The 14052-nt window shown below is 42.2% G+C and overlaps 1 protein-coding gene across 3 annotated transcripts in view; it reads right to left on the bottom strand.

Annotated features, from left to right (window-relative positions):
• usp32 (ubiquitin specific peptidase 32) overlaps window positions 1-14052 on the bottom strand; it is a 75303-nt gene that overhangs the window by 33086 nt on the left and 28165 nt on the right. For all 3 annotated transcript variants that reach the window (XM_080428379.1, XM_080428380.1, XM_080428381.1), the window contains exons 4-12: window positions 13569-13687; window positions 11751-11910; window positions 6828-6959; window positions 5247-5354; window positions 4745-4860; window positions 2866-2928; window positions 2005-2088; window positions 1802-1863; window positions 702-804 (exon numbers count right to left, since the gene is read on the bottom strand). In XM_080428379.1, coding sequence (XP_080284505.1) covers window positions 702-804; window positions 1802-1863; window positions 2005-2088; window positions 2866-2928; window positions 4745-4860; window positions 5247-5354; window positions 6828-6959; window positions 11751-11910; window positions 13569-13687 — 947 coding nt within the window. The remainder of the gene's footprint in view (window positions 1-701; window positions 805-1801; window positions 1864-2004; window positions 2089-2865; window positions 2929-4744; window positions 4861-5246; window positions 5355-6827; window positions 6960-11750; window positions 11911-13568; window positions 13688-14052) is intronic.

Below are 14052 nucleotides of genomic sequence, written 5' to 3'. Positions count from 1 at the left end.
ATTCTAAGCAGTTAACTCACTATAATATAATGCGTAATATTATGCATCCATGTTTTATGTTACCACTTCTCAACTTGTTTTCCTTATCTCCCAAATGTTGACCTTCCCATTGAAGCAGCCACCCAGTACTTACAAAACAATGTTCCACTATTCTTATTGTTCGAGGTCTTGGACCCTAAGAGATTGTCCATGACACAAGTTTTGGCCAATATCCATCAATTAAGAAACACAGTCAAGTGATCAACTGTACCCAATTAAAGGATATCATCAAACTGCTCCATTTACATTTTACATGTTCATACATTTACCTGATGCTCTCATCCAGAACATGAAAATCTAAATTAAAAGTGAAAATGTAAGGAAAGCCCTTCACACAGAGTCCGTTGTATTCACACTAACAAAATTGACTAAGAACATTTAAACTGAAGAAACACTTTATTATCTCTTGCACACCTGTGGCTGTGACGGTGAGGGATTTCTTCAATGGAACTCAGTTTGATTCTTTTTTTTTCAGATGCGTTAAAAAACTATTGAAAACTATTGTTATCAGACTCAGTGTACAAACCTTAACTTTGCAGTTCTCCTACATTCCAAGCAGCCAATGCAAAAACATAACAAGGACCCCTGTGACCACAGAGGGTCATGGAGGGGGTTAAAAAGGTCGCTTTTTAAAGAGATGCTGCTTGTTTAACACTGCTTACATATTTGACGTAGTCCTTCCACTGTTGCCACCAGAGCATGGAGATGAGGAACCAGTTCTGACCTGGCTGGAGCCCATGTCTGCTCTCCCTCTCCAACCAGCCCCTACAGGCCGAACAATGGATAGAAAGAGACACAGACAGACAAAGAAAAAGACAGATAGATGAGTGCATCCGGGGGTTTAGAAGAAGTACAAACCGCAAAGTTACATGGATGTCCACCTTCTCTGTATCACTACGTGAACTTTCGCTAAACATATCAATGAATACTACAACACCCAGAATGCTTCGCCCAATCCTCTCTTTCTTTTAAAAATATTTTTACGATTTTATTATTACCTATGCTGCTGCATTGTCTGAAAGAAGCCGAACAAAAATAAGTTTTACTCTTATGTACCTGTACACGAGATGTAACAATAAAGCACAACCTTGAACCTAGTTCATGACATTATTCGTTACTTGTGGTCTCTCTATCTGCCAGGGGAGACGTAATATAGCTGCTGCAGACCGCAGAATGAACATGAAGGAAGTTACGTTTCAAACTCTGCCAGTAGTTCTCATGCCACACCAGTGATGTCAGAATACATCACTGGGTGGCATAGTAAACTACTGTAGGCTGCTACAGCTTGCTACAGCAATACATGCCATTACCTATGACTTTATTAGTCATAGGGGATGGCATGTCTATGAAAATGTTCTATGTATTGCTGTTGGTTGACAATCTGAAAGAAACCAACAAACACATTTCTTTTGGTACATTGTCTCGCTGTTCCATAGAATACCGGTATTGTAATTTGGTGATTTTCTAGGAAGCCATTAATTTCAGTACGGTATGAAAATCAACTTGCAGACTTGAAGCTAATGCATATTAAAGTGTGTATCGATTTGAAAAGTCTAGATGAAAATAGGCCATAGGCCATAGATTAATTTAGGAATGAAAATTATTATTATTATTTATTAATAATAATAATAAAACCTATTTCATCCCATGGGGGAAATTGCTTCACATGATCTCCCGTTTTAGTCGGTAATAGTCATGAAAAGACAACTTGGCCTATCAGAGCCAAAGAGTTACAACTAAAAGGTGTCACAGAGACAAGTACCTGATTATCTGTCCCTCCTCCTCAGGGGTCGCAGGCCTTAACCCCAGGACTATATGGCAAACCTGGACGAGACAAGGACACAAATAAAGACATGATATCAATAAGAGTTTCACGTGTGTGAGTGTGAGAGTGTGTGTGTTGTCCTCCCAAAACATGGGGAAATTACGTAAATGTGTTGCGTGTACAAGCACAAGTGTACTGACCTGGAAGAGCAGGTTGAGGAATTCATTAGCCAGAGCACTCTTCACACTCCAGATCTGGTAGTCCTCCAGGGTCAGGTGACCCAACTGGGCAAGAACCATACAACAACAAATGTCAGAGATCAGCATCCTAAGATTAACACTACTAAATAAATATTATTATAGTAATTATTGGTCAAAAATTCAGAACTGTCAACTGGAGAATATGGATTTACGTAATTCGACTGTTGAACAAAAAACTCCTTACACTAGTACTACTCTACCAAGTTTGACCAAAAATGTGTTTAAAACTGTTCAAGTTATCGCTATGACCGACAAACAGATGCCAGTGATTACAATGCACCCGCTACACTGGCTGCAGGTGTTAACTCATTGAGTGCCATTAACGTGTTTCACGTGTTTTACCGCTATGGTGCAACGTGCCATTAAAAACGAAAAATGAAAAAGAAAAAAAAAAACTTTGTTTATCAGAACCCAAGATATCATTATCTGAAGATTTGCAGCTCCATCCACTCCTTGTTTAACTTATAACTGAAAATGGCTGTATCTCGCTTCCTAAGCACTTTTTTTTTACTTCAATCAAAATCGTACTGGCCAGAAATAGACAGAAATAATTCGGGCACTCAATGAGTTAAGATGTAAACACAGTTAAGAGCACCTAACTAAGATCACCCTAACAAACACATGCAGAACATCCTCCTGTTACTACAGAACTGGCTGGCTGGCTCTGGCCACCTGCCCACTCAGCTTAGAGAACATTGGTTGCAGTGATTAAAAAAACAAGACAAGGTTAAGGTTCAATGGTAAAGGGTCCTGCCTCCTGACAGGACCCACCAATCATCACTAAGCCTGGGGGAACCTCACCTTGGTGGTGTCGTGCATCTTCAGAATGCCCTCCACTATGTCCGACACACTGCTGTGCAATTCCTGAAATGGAACAGAGCATTTGCAGTGGCACTGTGGATAACACAAATCATATTACCCATCGCAATTACTAGGATATAGAGGGGTGACACGACGTAAAATGTATAAATAAAATAATTGGTTTAATGATATATCACGTAAACATTTCTTTGCCGCAGAGGCGTCAATTGGGTATGGCAGGGTATTGCAGCTGCCATACCCTGGCTCCAGGGGAAAAACAATAAAATGTACTTTTAGAAATAAATCCATGAATGTCTATGTCGATCTGCGTTATCAGCCTATAATGCAGGTGTAAGGCCATTGTGTTATAGGTATAATGCATAGTTTTCTACGCATTTTGGGAGTGTTTTGTCGGATTTGACGCAGCCGCGCGCCCCGGACAGTTCACCCTGCCATACCTTAGATTTTGCTGAACTGACGCCACTGCTTTGCCGTTTATGACTTCATAAAGTATGAATCAAATACCATCGGCATCTTTTCTCATTTTGTCTCTTTATACTGTCTGCCTTTATACTTTTCCTAATAGTCTGCGAATGGCCACGGAGCTCCTGTTTGCTTTTATAAAAATTAAAATATAATTTAGAGACAACCACAAATGATTCAACCTGAAGAGAATTGGCATTAAAACACAACAGAGTCAACCCCCCAGCCATACCTCTGAGATCATAGCAAATGGCTGATTTTCACAACAGGAAACTGGGTCAGAAACACTACTTCTCATTTACACTGTTTTCTCTCTTTGGCTCTCACTCTCTCCCTCTCTTAGGTTTATTTTTAAACATGTCTACTTTATTAGATACAATGGAGAGAGACAGGAAACAGGGCGGAGAGAGAGAAGGAATTTTTATGAGGGGAATTATGTGCCTATGTTGTGTCCACACAACATTTTATTGTTGTTGAAGTTGTCTGTGATACACTGATGAGACCTACTACATTCTAAAAGCCAACACACACTCAGCCAACAGCCATCACAACGGGTCGCATCGCGACGCGTTAGCTTGTAGATCTGCTATTTTCAAAATATAGAGCGCTTCTGCGAGCACATTTTCGGGACTCCCGAACATCTTTTCATGGACAGTGAGGTGTACAAACTTACAGTAGCTTGTCCTATGGTATGGAGTTATGTCATAGAGAGTTATGAAGACTACAACCTGGCTGGGTTAAGGATATAAACCCGACGATCGAATCTCTTATTAACGTGGCAGCACGGGATCACTGCCGCCCGTCCGAGTCTCACGAGGAATATCCTACATGACTGCTTGTGCACTGCTCGGTATGGGTTAAATAAATGAATATACAAACCCCATTCATGGCGATGTGATTGGTATCATAATATGTCATTCATGTAGGCTACAAGCCTACGTGACAAAGATTGTACCGCTACGGATTACATGAAAGACACAGTTGGGCGTGTGTGTGTGTGTGTGTGTGTGAGAGAGTGTGAGTGAGTGAGTGAGTGAGTGAGAGAGAGGCATGTGCGTGTGAGTGACTTGACAGGCAGCGAGGCGAGGCGAGCCGGCGAAACTCTTTCTTTTCGGTTCTTCATGTCGTAAAATCGGGGTGTTTCCAGAATATTTAAGGGCGTGTTATTTAAATGCCACTCGGTTTCAGACGTGACATTTATCAAGGCTGGGACCAAATGTACGCTCGGATTGGCTGTGTAGGATTCGTTGATAAATGTGACTTCGACGTTGGCGTACGGCCGAATATATGGAAAAATATACGCCGGTTTATACGCTGCGTTGATAAATGAGGGCCAGTGTGTCTATACTGTATATCAATGTGTCGCACAATGTGTCTTCAGTCTGTCCATACTTACGGAGAGCGTGTCCGTGCGATTGTCTTTCCACACCTCCAGTAGTGCCACAACCATCTCGTGGAGCTCATCTCGAGACAGAGCTCCATCACGGTCCACATCAAACACTTTGAAACAAACTGTGAACACAACACAACATGTATATGACATCCTTGTAAATTACCAAACATATTCTGTTATACATTTGTATTCATCTGTGTGACAGAAGGTGCATTGTTTAGGCCATTAACCGTTGAGTCTCACGTTGCAATATGTTGCCAGTTCCAAGCGTGCAAATGTAATTTCAAGCATTGATGACATTTTTATGACAAAGATGATTATCTACCAACAGCTACACATTATCAACTGAATCTGGACAACAAGAGTAGAGAACATTTGCACCTACAACTCAATAAAACCCAGTTCAGTGAAGATAAGCAGCAGTTTCTTCTTAAAATAAAAACGTATCTGTAATTTACACCTAAGGGAATCACTAATCATAGATAGAAAAGATGGAAGGGCTCACATTTCTGCCTTTCAGCGACGGGCCCCCTGCAGCACGCAGACAGACCACAAGAAATCTCTTTGAAGTCGATGTGATTGTCCCGATTCTCATCAAAGGCATGAAACAAGCCTGCAATCCAAGATCAACATTATTAGTCATTATACAACAGGTTGCTCCGACCAAGCAATCTGATTGGTTGAAATAGGCACTCTATCCGTGCTCAAACGAGCTTGACAGCACACCTAATGAAAATATAAAAATCAGCTGTGCTGATGAGACAGAGTCTCGCAGAGCAGAGCCGGCTAAGTGGCTAGGCTAGCAGTTTGCATGGGAGGTTTGCAGATGTAGTAGCTAAATCTGTCATTAAAAACATTTGAATTTATATTGAATATCTTAATTACAGTGAGATTGAGCTAACTGTTAAGTTTTGTTTCTCTGTGTATTCATTTTGGGAAAAGTTGTCTAGTGCACAGCCATTTCAATGTTGGGTCTCGACTGGCTGAATACAAAGGGCCTCAGACCCCAAGTATTTCCAGGATAACAGAGAGAACACTCGCAGAAAGGTTTTTATTTTGAGAGCGAAATGCCCCACATTTTATTTTGATACTAACTTCAGTGACCCTTGCGGAACTCGGCCCGCCTCGTTGCTGACCGCATCAATGTCATGCCAATAATCACGCAACCGCACACCCTCTCGTGTAATATTGCTTGATTAGCACAGCGTTGGACCGCAAGAGCCAAGCTTTGAGAATAGATTGCATTAACTGAACTAAACACTCGCTGGGATGATGACATCTATCAAATTTTCATAGTGGAACGTCAATATGCAAAACAATAATAGTGAAACACATGCCTGTGACCTGAAGGTCATCAGATCCAATTCCCAGACTATCTAGACAGCGAGTCCCCAGTTTGATTCCCGAGCCAGGCATGTCACTCTCCGTCTCCTACTCTCTGTCCTTGTTTCATGTCTCTCTACACTACACTATCAATAAAGGCAAAAAAGCCAGAAAAAAATAATGCTTTTTCTTGATACATAGGAGGTTATCAAAAAACTAAAAAAGGTCTATGGTTTCACCCTAGTTGCAATATACAGTATATATAGCACTTTCGCTCCCTCCACCCCATATCTCTTGCTGATCGAGCTCTCCCTGTGTGCCGCTTGAACATCTAGAGCAGCGGTTCTCAAACTATGGGTCACGACACAAAGTGGGGTCATGGGAAGATGCTGTTGGGGTCTCAATTTATTTGAGAGCTGCATTAAGAAACTCGGGTGATTAATTAACACTTCAGTTGCTTTGTATTGATATATTGTAACATTTTAGTTCATTTCATTGATAGGCTTACAAATCTGCAGGAATGACTGCTTTATTTTCTAATAAATATTCATATGCAAGTCCAACAATGTATGCTTTTATTTTAAGATATTCTTTATTTCCACTTTGAAATTGCACTATAAATAAAGTGTGGGGTCGCCAAAACATTTCCACCATAGAATGGGGTCGTGGCATTAAAAAAAGTTTGAGAACCCCTGATCTAGTGAATATATACATTAAAGTCCACTGAAAACATTGCTGTCCATCCTGATAAATGTTGCATTACCTTCACTTAGTGAGGCGTGGATGGGTGGAGACACCAGTGGGACGAAGGTTTCCAAGTCGAAGCGTCCGGTCCTTGACTGAGCTTTCAGCAGCCAGTAGCGCTTCTCCAAGTCGATGATATCCGACTCTTCCACTGCAGGAGAGACAAAAAGGGATTATTCCAACATGACTGTTTGTGTTCCTTCATTTGTTACAATATTTGTTTCATCCTTGGGGACTCATGAAGGACAGACCATCGTTTACAATAATGATACAACTACAGTATATAAATATACATTACATACACGTCACATTCATACACTGAGTCACTGACAGCGGAGGCAACCATGCAAGGCACCAAGCTGATCATCAGGAGCAGTTAGGCGTTCAGTGTCTTGCTCAAGGACACACTTCAACACAAAGCCAGGAGTCGGTAGGGTTTCAAACCACAAACCTTCAGGCTGCCAGACGGTCGCTCTGCCTCCTGAGCCACTGCCGCCCGAGGCGTTGAACCATTACGGTTCAATAACATTGTGATAAGGCACATCAGGGGATACATTATGTGCAGAGTTGTTCACAGCGAACAACAATGTGAGTCACAAAAGGGCGCACAGTGAGCAGACAGAACTATCAATGCTGTTAAATTAAATCTCAGTGTGTGTGACACGGTTGGGCCGACATTCAACAAGATGAGGGGAATGGCTGCTCCTCTTTAAACAGAAACAGTGATAGCTACCCTATCATGCCTCCACACTCGGCCCACATTCAGTCATGTAATAGCCAATGGATAGCCTAACAATTGAATGACTCCAACAAATATAGCTATGTGAAAGCTTGGCTGGGGACAACGAACCCTGCCCTGCTAATCCCTTGGCTTTAGCTAATAGGATTTAGCCGCTAGCCAACTAGCCTGTGAAAGGGAGCAGTGACATATGACAGGTGTCAGAACACAGATGACACAAATCAAACAGCAAACAATTTCAGGGGATAAAACGGTGTGGATTGTTTTTGTCCAGCAATTAAAAAACACACACATACAGACTGATAGCTTGTGGCATCACTTGCTTGCTGGTGGCTGTCTTATAACAAAGCAGAAGTATAGTCTGAAACAGGTGGCCTTGCTTATTTGCTTGGGGGTTTTCTTCCTGGAGGCCCCATTAAGTCCTGTACAGTTCAAGTGGAGCACACAGACACACACACACACACACACACATATATACTAAGACAGTTGACCCTGAACTGATTGGTTCCAATAGCCTGTCTACATCCACCTACTATACCTAGCACTCCATTCTGCTTCCTGACACAGATGCTCAGGGAAGTGTGTTAACAAATGGACAACAGGGGCGAGGGAGGGAGAGACAGAGACTGATTTGCAGGAGTATGCAATCAATGATTTAGAATGTTTACAGAGGGATGGGGGCTGTATAGAAGTGGAATAGAGGAAATAATATGTGACTGGTCCATTTTTAAAGGAGCACATAGACATGCAGGCCTTTAGGCATCCTCTCTGAAAACATTAGCCCTTACAAAATAAAACATATATGCTCAGCACATTAAACCCATCCTGAGCAATAATCATAAACTCATCCAGACTGAGATTTTCAAGTAGCACTGCATTAATACCACTGAGTACATGTATCATGCAGGTGGATGGGTGACTGATAGTTATGCCTATTGACTGCAGGGTGGAAAACCAGTGATTAGTCCTGGGTAGCCATAGGAGAGGAAATAAATACCTGCTCATCTGGCCAGGCATTAGTCAGGTCTGCAACGCAACCTTGTGACTGCTAATCTATAAAACTCATTACCTCCACCGTGCATCGCCTACTGTACACTTCTCATCCATCTCAGCGCTGCCACTAGCCTGTGAAAACCTTTAGCTTAGCACGCTAGGCTTTAGCAGCTAGTCAGCTTCTGACGGTATCATAGATCATTACACCGACCGCTTCATCCCTGTTGACATGTTTATGACGATAACTGGGTTTGACATTGGAGCTCAGTGCTCATTATTCTGTCAAAATGCATTAGTTGTATTCAGCTTCAAAGAATTTCCACTCTAACAGCACAGGGTATATTTGACTTGCTTGCAACATTTTTTCTATAAAAACACTCATAAAAAGGACTTTCTAACACAATAAACTTTATTTAAACCAGACAATGCAAATAAACAAACACTGACTGGATGTTAGTGTGTAGAGTGATGTAAATCAGAAGCAGGGCACAATGATGATGCTGACCTGAGTCAAACATTCAACCACATAACAGCAACAGAAGATCAAGCGGCTTCACATTTCATTCTCTTGGCACTCAACACGGTGAGAAACTATACAAGAATTACTATTGTGATCAGCAAGATCACTTTTGACTCCCCACCTACAGTATGAACAGTAATGCATAATTCATACAAAATCAACAACAGATATGCGGTGTAATACAGTATATCCTTGCTGTCGGGCAGAAACCTTGTATCTCTTATGTAGCAAAAATAGCAGATCTACAAGCTTGTAGATCGGCTATTCTCACTATTTTAAATAGTGATTATTACTTTTTTCAATAGTAATAAAAAAGAAACAGTTTTGGACATGCAAGGTTTCCACCCGACAAGCGACAAAATACTGCATGTATCTGGGGATCCGCGGTATGAACCCCTGCACTGTGGTACCCACCTAGAGGTGTGATTTTCTTAGAGCTGCAGCAGAGGTACCATACCATTCTCCACCAAACATGCTAGGACACGTGTCGCCACAGCTGGCCTGGACCATAGTAAACTCCACACCACAATCACAGACAGAAAACCCAAGCTAAGTCATCCCGCTGCGACAATGGGTAATCCCGGGGTTCCCTGAGGATCCGCCGATGTGAGGATCCGCCAATGTGATTTGTTAGTTCGCTGAAGATTCCCTGCGTGTTTTATGAACTAAGACCTCTTGTCAACCTAAAGCCTTCTGCCCGCATTCTGGAAAGCACCATGAACTGGTAACGTACACCTCACATACACCCTTAACACACCTGCTGTCATGGACCCACACACACACACACACACACACACACACACAGACACACACACACACAGACACACACAGTGTTAAGAGGCTAATCTGGGAGCGGGCAGATTACAGGCAGTCTTGGTGATTGGCCGGCATGAAGACAAGACAAGACCGCATCTTTCCAGCTTCTCTCTGTTTGACTGGCAAAACCAAAGCTTGCCAAATGTACTTAACTGCAAAGTTTTTAGCATTTACTATTGGCCTGCTTTTCTGCTCACCATACAATGCATCTCAAGAGGGAAGTGCAGAGGCCTGAGGTCAGCAAGTCAAGTCACTGAGATTTATTTATTGACTTTTCAATAAGTGGGCTGGCAGAGGCTGCCATGTGCCTGGCTGTCCACTGTGTGTGGCTCAAACTCCATGAATTAGGCATTACAGCAACAGCATGCACGCCGAACAATTTACAATTTATAATTATTTCTCACAAGTCTCCTTAACTGTCTCCTTAACTTTACAGATTAATGTGTCCTCACATATGTACCACTTAGAATTAATGGGACTTAAAAATTAATAATTAGTACCACAATAAGCAATCTGTCACTAGATAGCAGGCAGGCCTACTTTTTCTATTGACTCACACGATATTTGTATTTTTGGAACCACAGAAATAATAATAGGTAGGGTAAGTGGTATTTTTTCATTAAAACAAAAAGCTTATTGTTGAACAGTTAAAGCTCTATATTCTGATAGTAATCATTGTCTCCATTTCTCCTGCTCTTTAATAAACAGAAAATACATTTTCAGGTGGGTTGTGCCCATTTGTTGTACCAATCAGGAGAGAGTACCCATTTATCAGCTTAAAAATGTATAGTGTTCCAGTTCCAATTTTGTCAGCTTATTTCTTTGTGTCATCAATTCCAATTTCACTTACTTATCCTGTATCCAGTCACGCTGGGCAAGACCTGGGCTGTTGTTGGTTGTCTAGGCGGAAGTGGTTGAATTGAAAGGAAATGAAGTTGAAAATCTGTAAACATTTTCCGCGAATGAAACTAGTATTGTGATTGGTCAAAAAATATTGTTTCCGGGGGAAACACGTACGACGGAAGTCCTGTCCCTATAGACACTCGCTGGTTTAGGTCGTGAGACTCGTGACCAGGCTATTCTCTTCGCAGATGAGTGAGGCTGGGAACGAGGCTAGTATCCAGTATGAGTTATCTCTCCTGATTGGATGAAATTGGACTCCCGAACTCAAAATGTATTTTCTGTTTACTAAAGAACTGGATGAGACGGGGAGACCCCTGTTACTGCGCAAACACTCAATGATCACTATCAGAATATAGAGCTATTTAGCACTCATTAAACAAAATCACTTGCTGCACCTTTAATTGTGATGTACTGTATGTTTTTACGAAACACTGCCACAGAACCTTCTTTTAGTGGCAACAGATGTAAGAGAACTCACCAGTGATGACTAATCCCCCAGTGATCACTGACCATCATTGGGGGATTAGAATGAGTCTAGTCAGTAATATTAGAAACAATCTACAATATTGTATCTTTATTAGTTCTGCATCTCAGAACATTATTTAATTGTATTTTTCAGTGCACTGCTGGCCACCAGCTGTTCTATTTCACATAACACATCATTACATTCTAAGAAGCCCCAGTTTCTCTCCCCTAATTATCCAGGGTATACTGTAGCTGACCAGACTTGTTCTTTGACAGAAACTGCCAGCCACACCGTCAGTGGTCAAACAACGAAATATTGATACGTTATGGCTTGTTTGACTGAAGCTCTAACAAAGAGAGGAGGAAGGCAGGGCTAGGTCATATGATGACTATCAAGGTGAGCGTTGTGGATCTATTTTAGTTGTTTGTTAACATTTGGAAACTTCCATGTAATATCGTGAGCATACGTGCATTTTTCCTGAACAAACCGTGTTGACATTACTTACAGTGTGTGACACCTGCGAGGGTCTGGTAGAAGGTTGGCGTGTCACTGTCGTCGGTCAGGGTGACACACACGCCTCCTGACAGCAGCCATCTGGAGAAGGTGAAGGCCTCCTTGTTCTGCAGGAGCCAGTACCTGAAGCGCTCATAGTTCACCTTCTCTCCCTGGAAAAAAACACATCAGCACCTCAGTCGGTGGGGAGGACAACACAAGGCCGGTCCCAAAAACCTCATCTATCTCATCAATTAGTGCTCGAGTCTGCCAACAGACAGGCTGAAACAATGGTAATTGAGAATAGGTAGACATGCACATGGAGGGTGGACAGCAAAAAGAGACATTTTTATTCGTGAAAGTGATCATAAAACTATTTTTTTTATGTGGCCTCTGGATTTGACAAGTATTCCTCATAAAAAGTGTGTGTGTGTGTGTGTGTGTGTGTGTCTCCACTTCTCTTGTTTGGCCTTAATAATCAAAAAACACTCAGGAAAGGGTAAACATGATGTTTTTATTGGAGGTGGCTGCCGTATATTGGCAATTGGTTGTATTGAAAATGTATACAATATATATTTTTTTAATTATATGGTACTTAGTTTCCAAATGTAACTGATTTTATGAGCGTGGGATAAATTGTTCTTAAACAATATTAGACAAAACATTGGTATATTATATACCATGGCATCTATGTGAGCCTAAGGCACTTGTAATCTGATTAACTTTTCATCCCTAATCAGTGCCCATGAGCCTCTGTGTGTGTGCGTGCGTGCGTGCGTGCGTGCGTGCGTGCGTGCGTGCGTGCGTGCGTGCGTGCGTGCGTGCGTGCGTGCGTGCGTGCGTGCGTGCGTGCGTGCGTGCGTGCGTGCGTGCGTGCGTGCGTGCGTGCGTGCGTGCGTGCGTGCGTGCGAGAGAGAGAGAGTGTGGTGGGATCTGATTGAAAAGCTCAAAAGCCCCTTTGTAATCCAGTTAAGAACCTGTAGAGTGCTTCTCTGTAATGCCAAACTTTCTCTTCTCTCTGTGGCACCAGCTGATAACACTGGTTTATAAAACAGTATGTCCAGATAATGATGGAGGAAGGCAACATGTAGGCCTCAGCACATTTTGCAGGGAACTTTAATTAAACCAATTAGCAGGTTGATGGTGCCAAGGAGAACTTCAGATGTTTCAGACACTCGTATATGGAAACCTTGAATGCGTTTTTTTATCACCGGAGATTAGGGTTTAATGCCGGGATTCCCAGGTATTCCCAGGAATTCCCGGGAAGCGGTCTGAAAATTCACCATTGTGTTCTGTACGAAGGTGTTTTTTTGAACTTTGGTATGACCCGGCCAGGGGATTGAACCCCGACCTCCCAATCTCAGGGTGGACGCTCTAATCACAGGGCTACTGAGCTGGTCGTATAGAGAATTGTACCATATTTCTCTATTTTCATACACATGGAGTTTTTCTGTGTATGAAATGTGTTGAACATAAGTTATTGCAGCAACTGCCACATGGGTATTCTCTGTCTGTATTTATGCATGCCAAGACAACTTCCTGATCCATGCAAATGGTTATGGCAGATACAACTTGTTAGTGTGTTAAGGGATTTGTAGGCAGGAAGTGACAGCAGGTTGCTCATCATTCACTTTCAATGACAGATTAGTTTCAGTGATATTATAAACATCCTTTAGATGGCAATGTGCTGTCATTTCATCAGATGGTTTACATGCATGGGCACAGGGATTTCTCCTTTCTCATTTTGACTCTACCACCATGCCCGTCTATAAAGCCCATGATGCCAATAGCGCAGAGATTTGGCTGTCAGAATCCAAAGATGGTGGCTGACCTCAGTGAAGAACTTCCTGAGTGAGGGCGGGACTTCCCCATCCAACACACGGAGAACTGCCTCCATGTCATCCCGCGCTGCATAGCCGCCTGGCTCGCTGGCAAACAGGCTGAAGAGGTCTACACACACACACACACACACACACACACACACACACACACACACACACACACACACACACACACGGTTAATCCTTATGTTTAACAGACAGACACAGCAGCAGCAATGGTGAAGCTATAGATGGTCTTTAACCTCTTTAACTCATTGAGTGCCATTAACGTGTTTCACGTGTTTTACCGCTATGGTGCAACGTGCCATTAACGTGTTTCACGTGTTCTTTTTTTTTCAGAACCCAAGATATCATTATCTGAAGATTTGCAGCTCCATCCACTCCTTGTTTAACTTATAACTGAAAAAGGCTGTATCTCGCTTCCTAAGCACTTTTTTTTACTTAAAAAAAATATATATATCAAAATCGTACTGG

This window comes from Gymnoscopelus braueri (genome assembly GCF_963280865.1).
Source record: "Gymnoscopelus braueri genome assembly, chromosome: 5".
Lineage (NCBI taxonomy): Eukaryota > Metazoa > Chordata > Actinopteri > Myctophiformes > Myctophidae > Gymnoscopelus > Gymnoscopelus braueri.
Note: the sequence above shows the minus strand (reverse complement) of the source record. Positions and strands in the feature narration are given on the sequence as shown.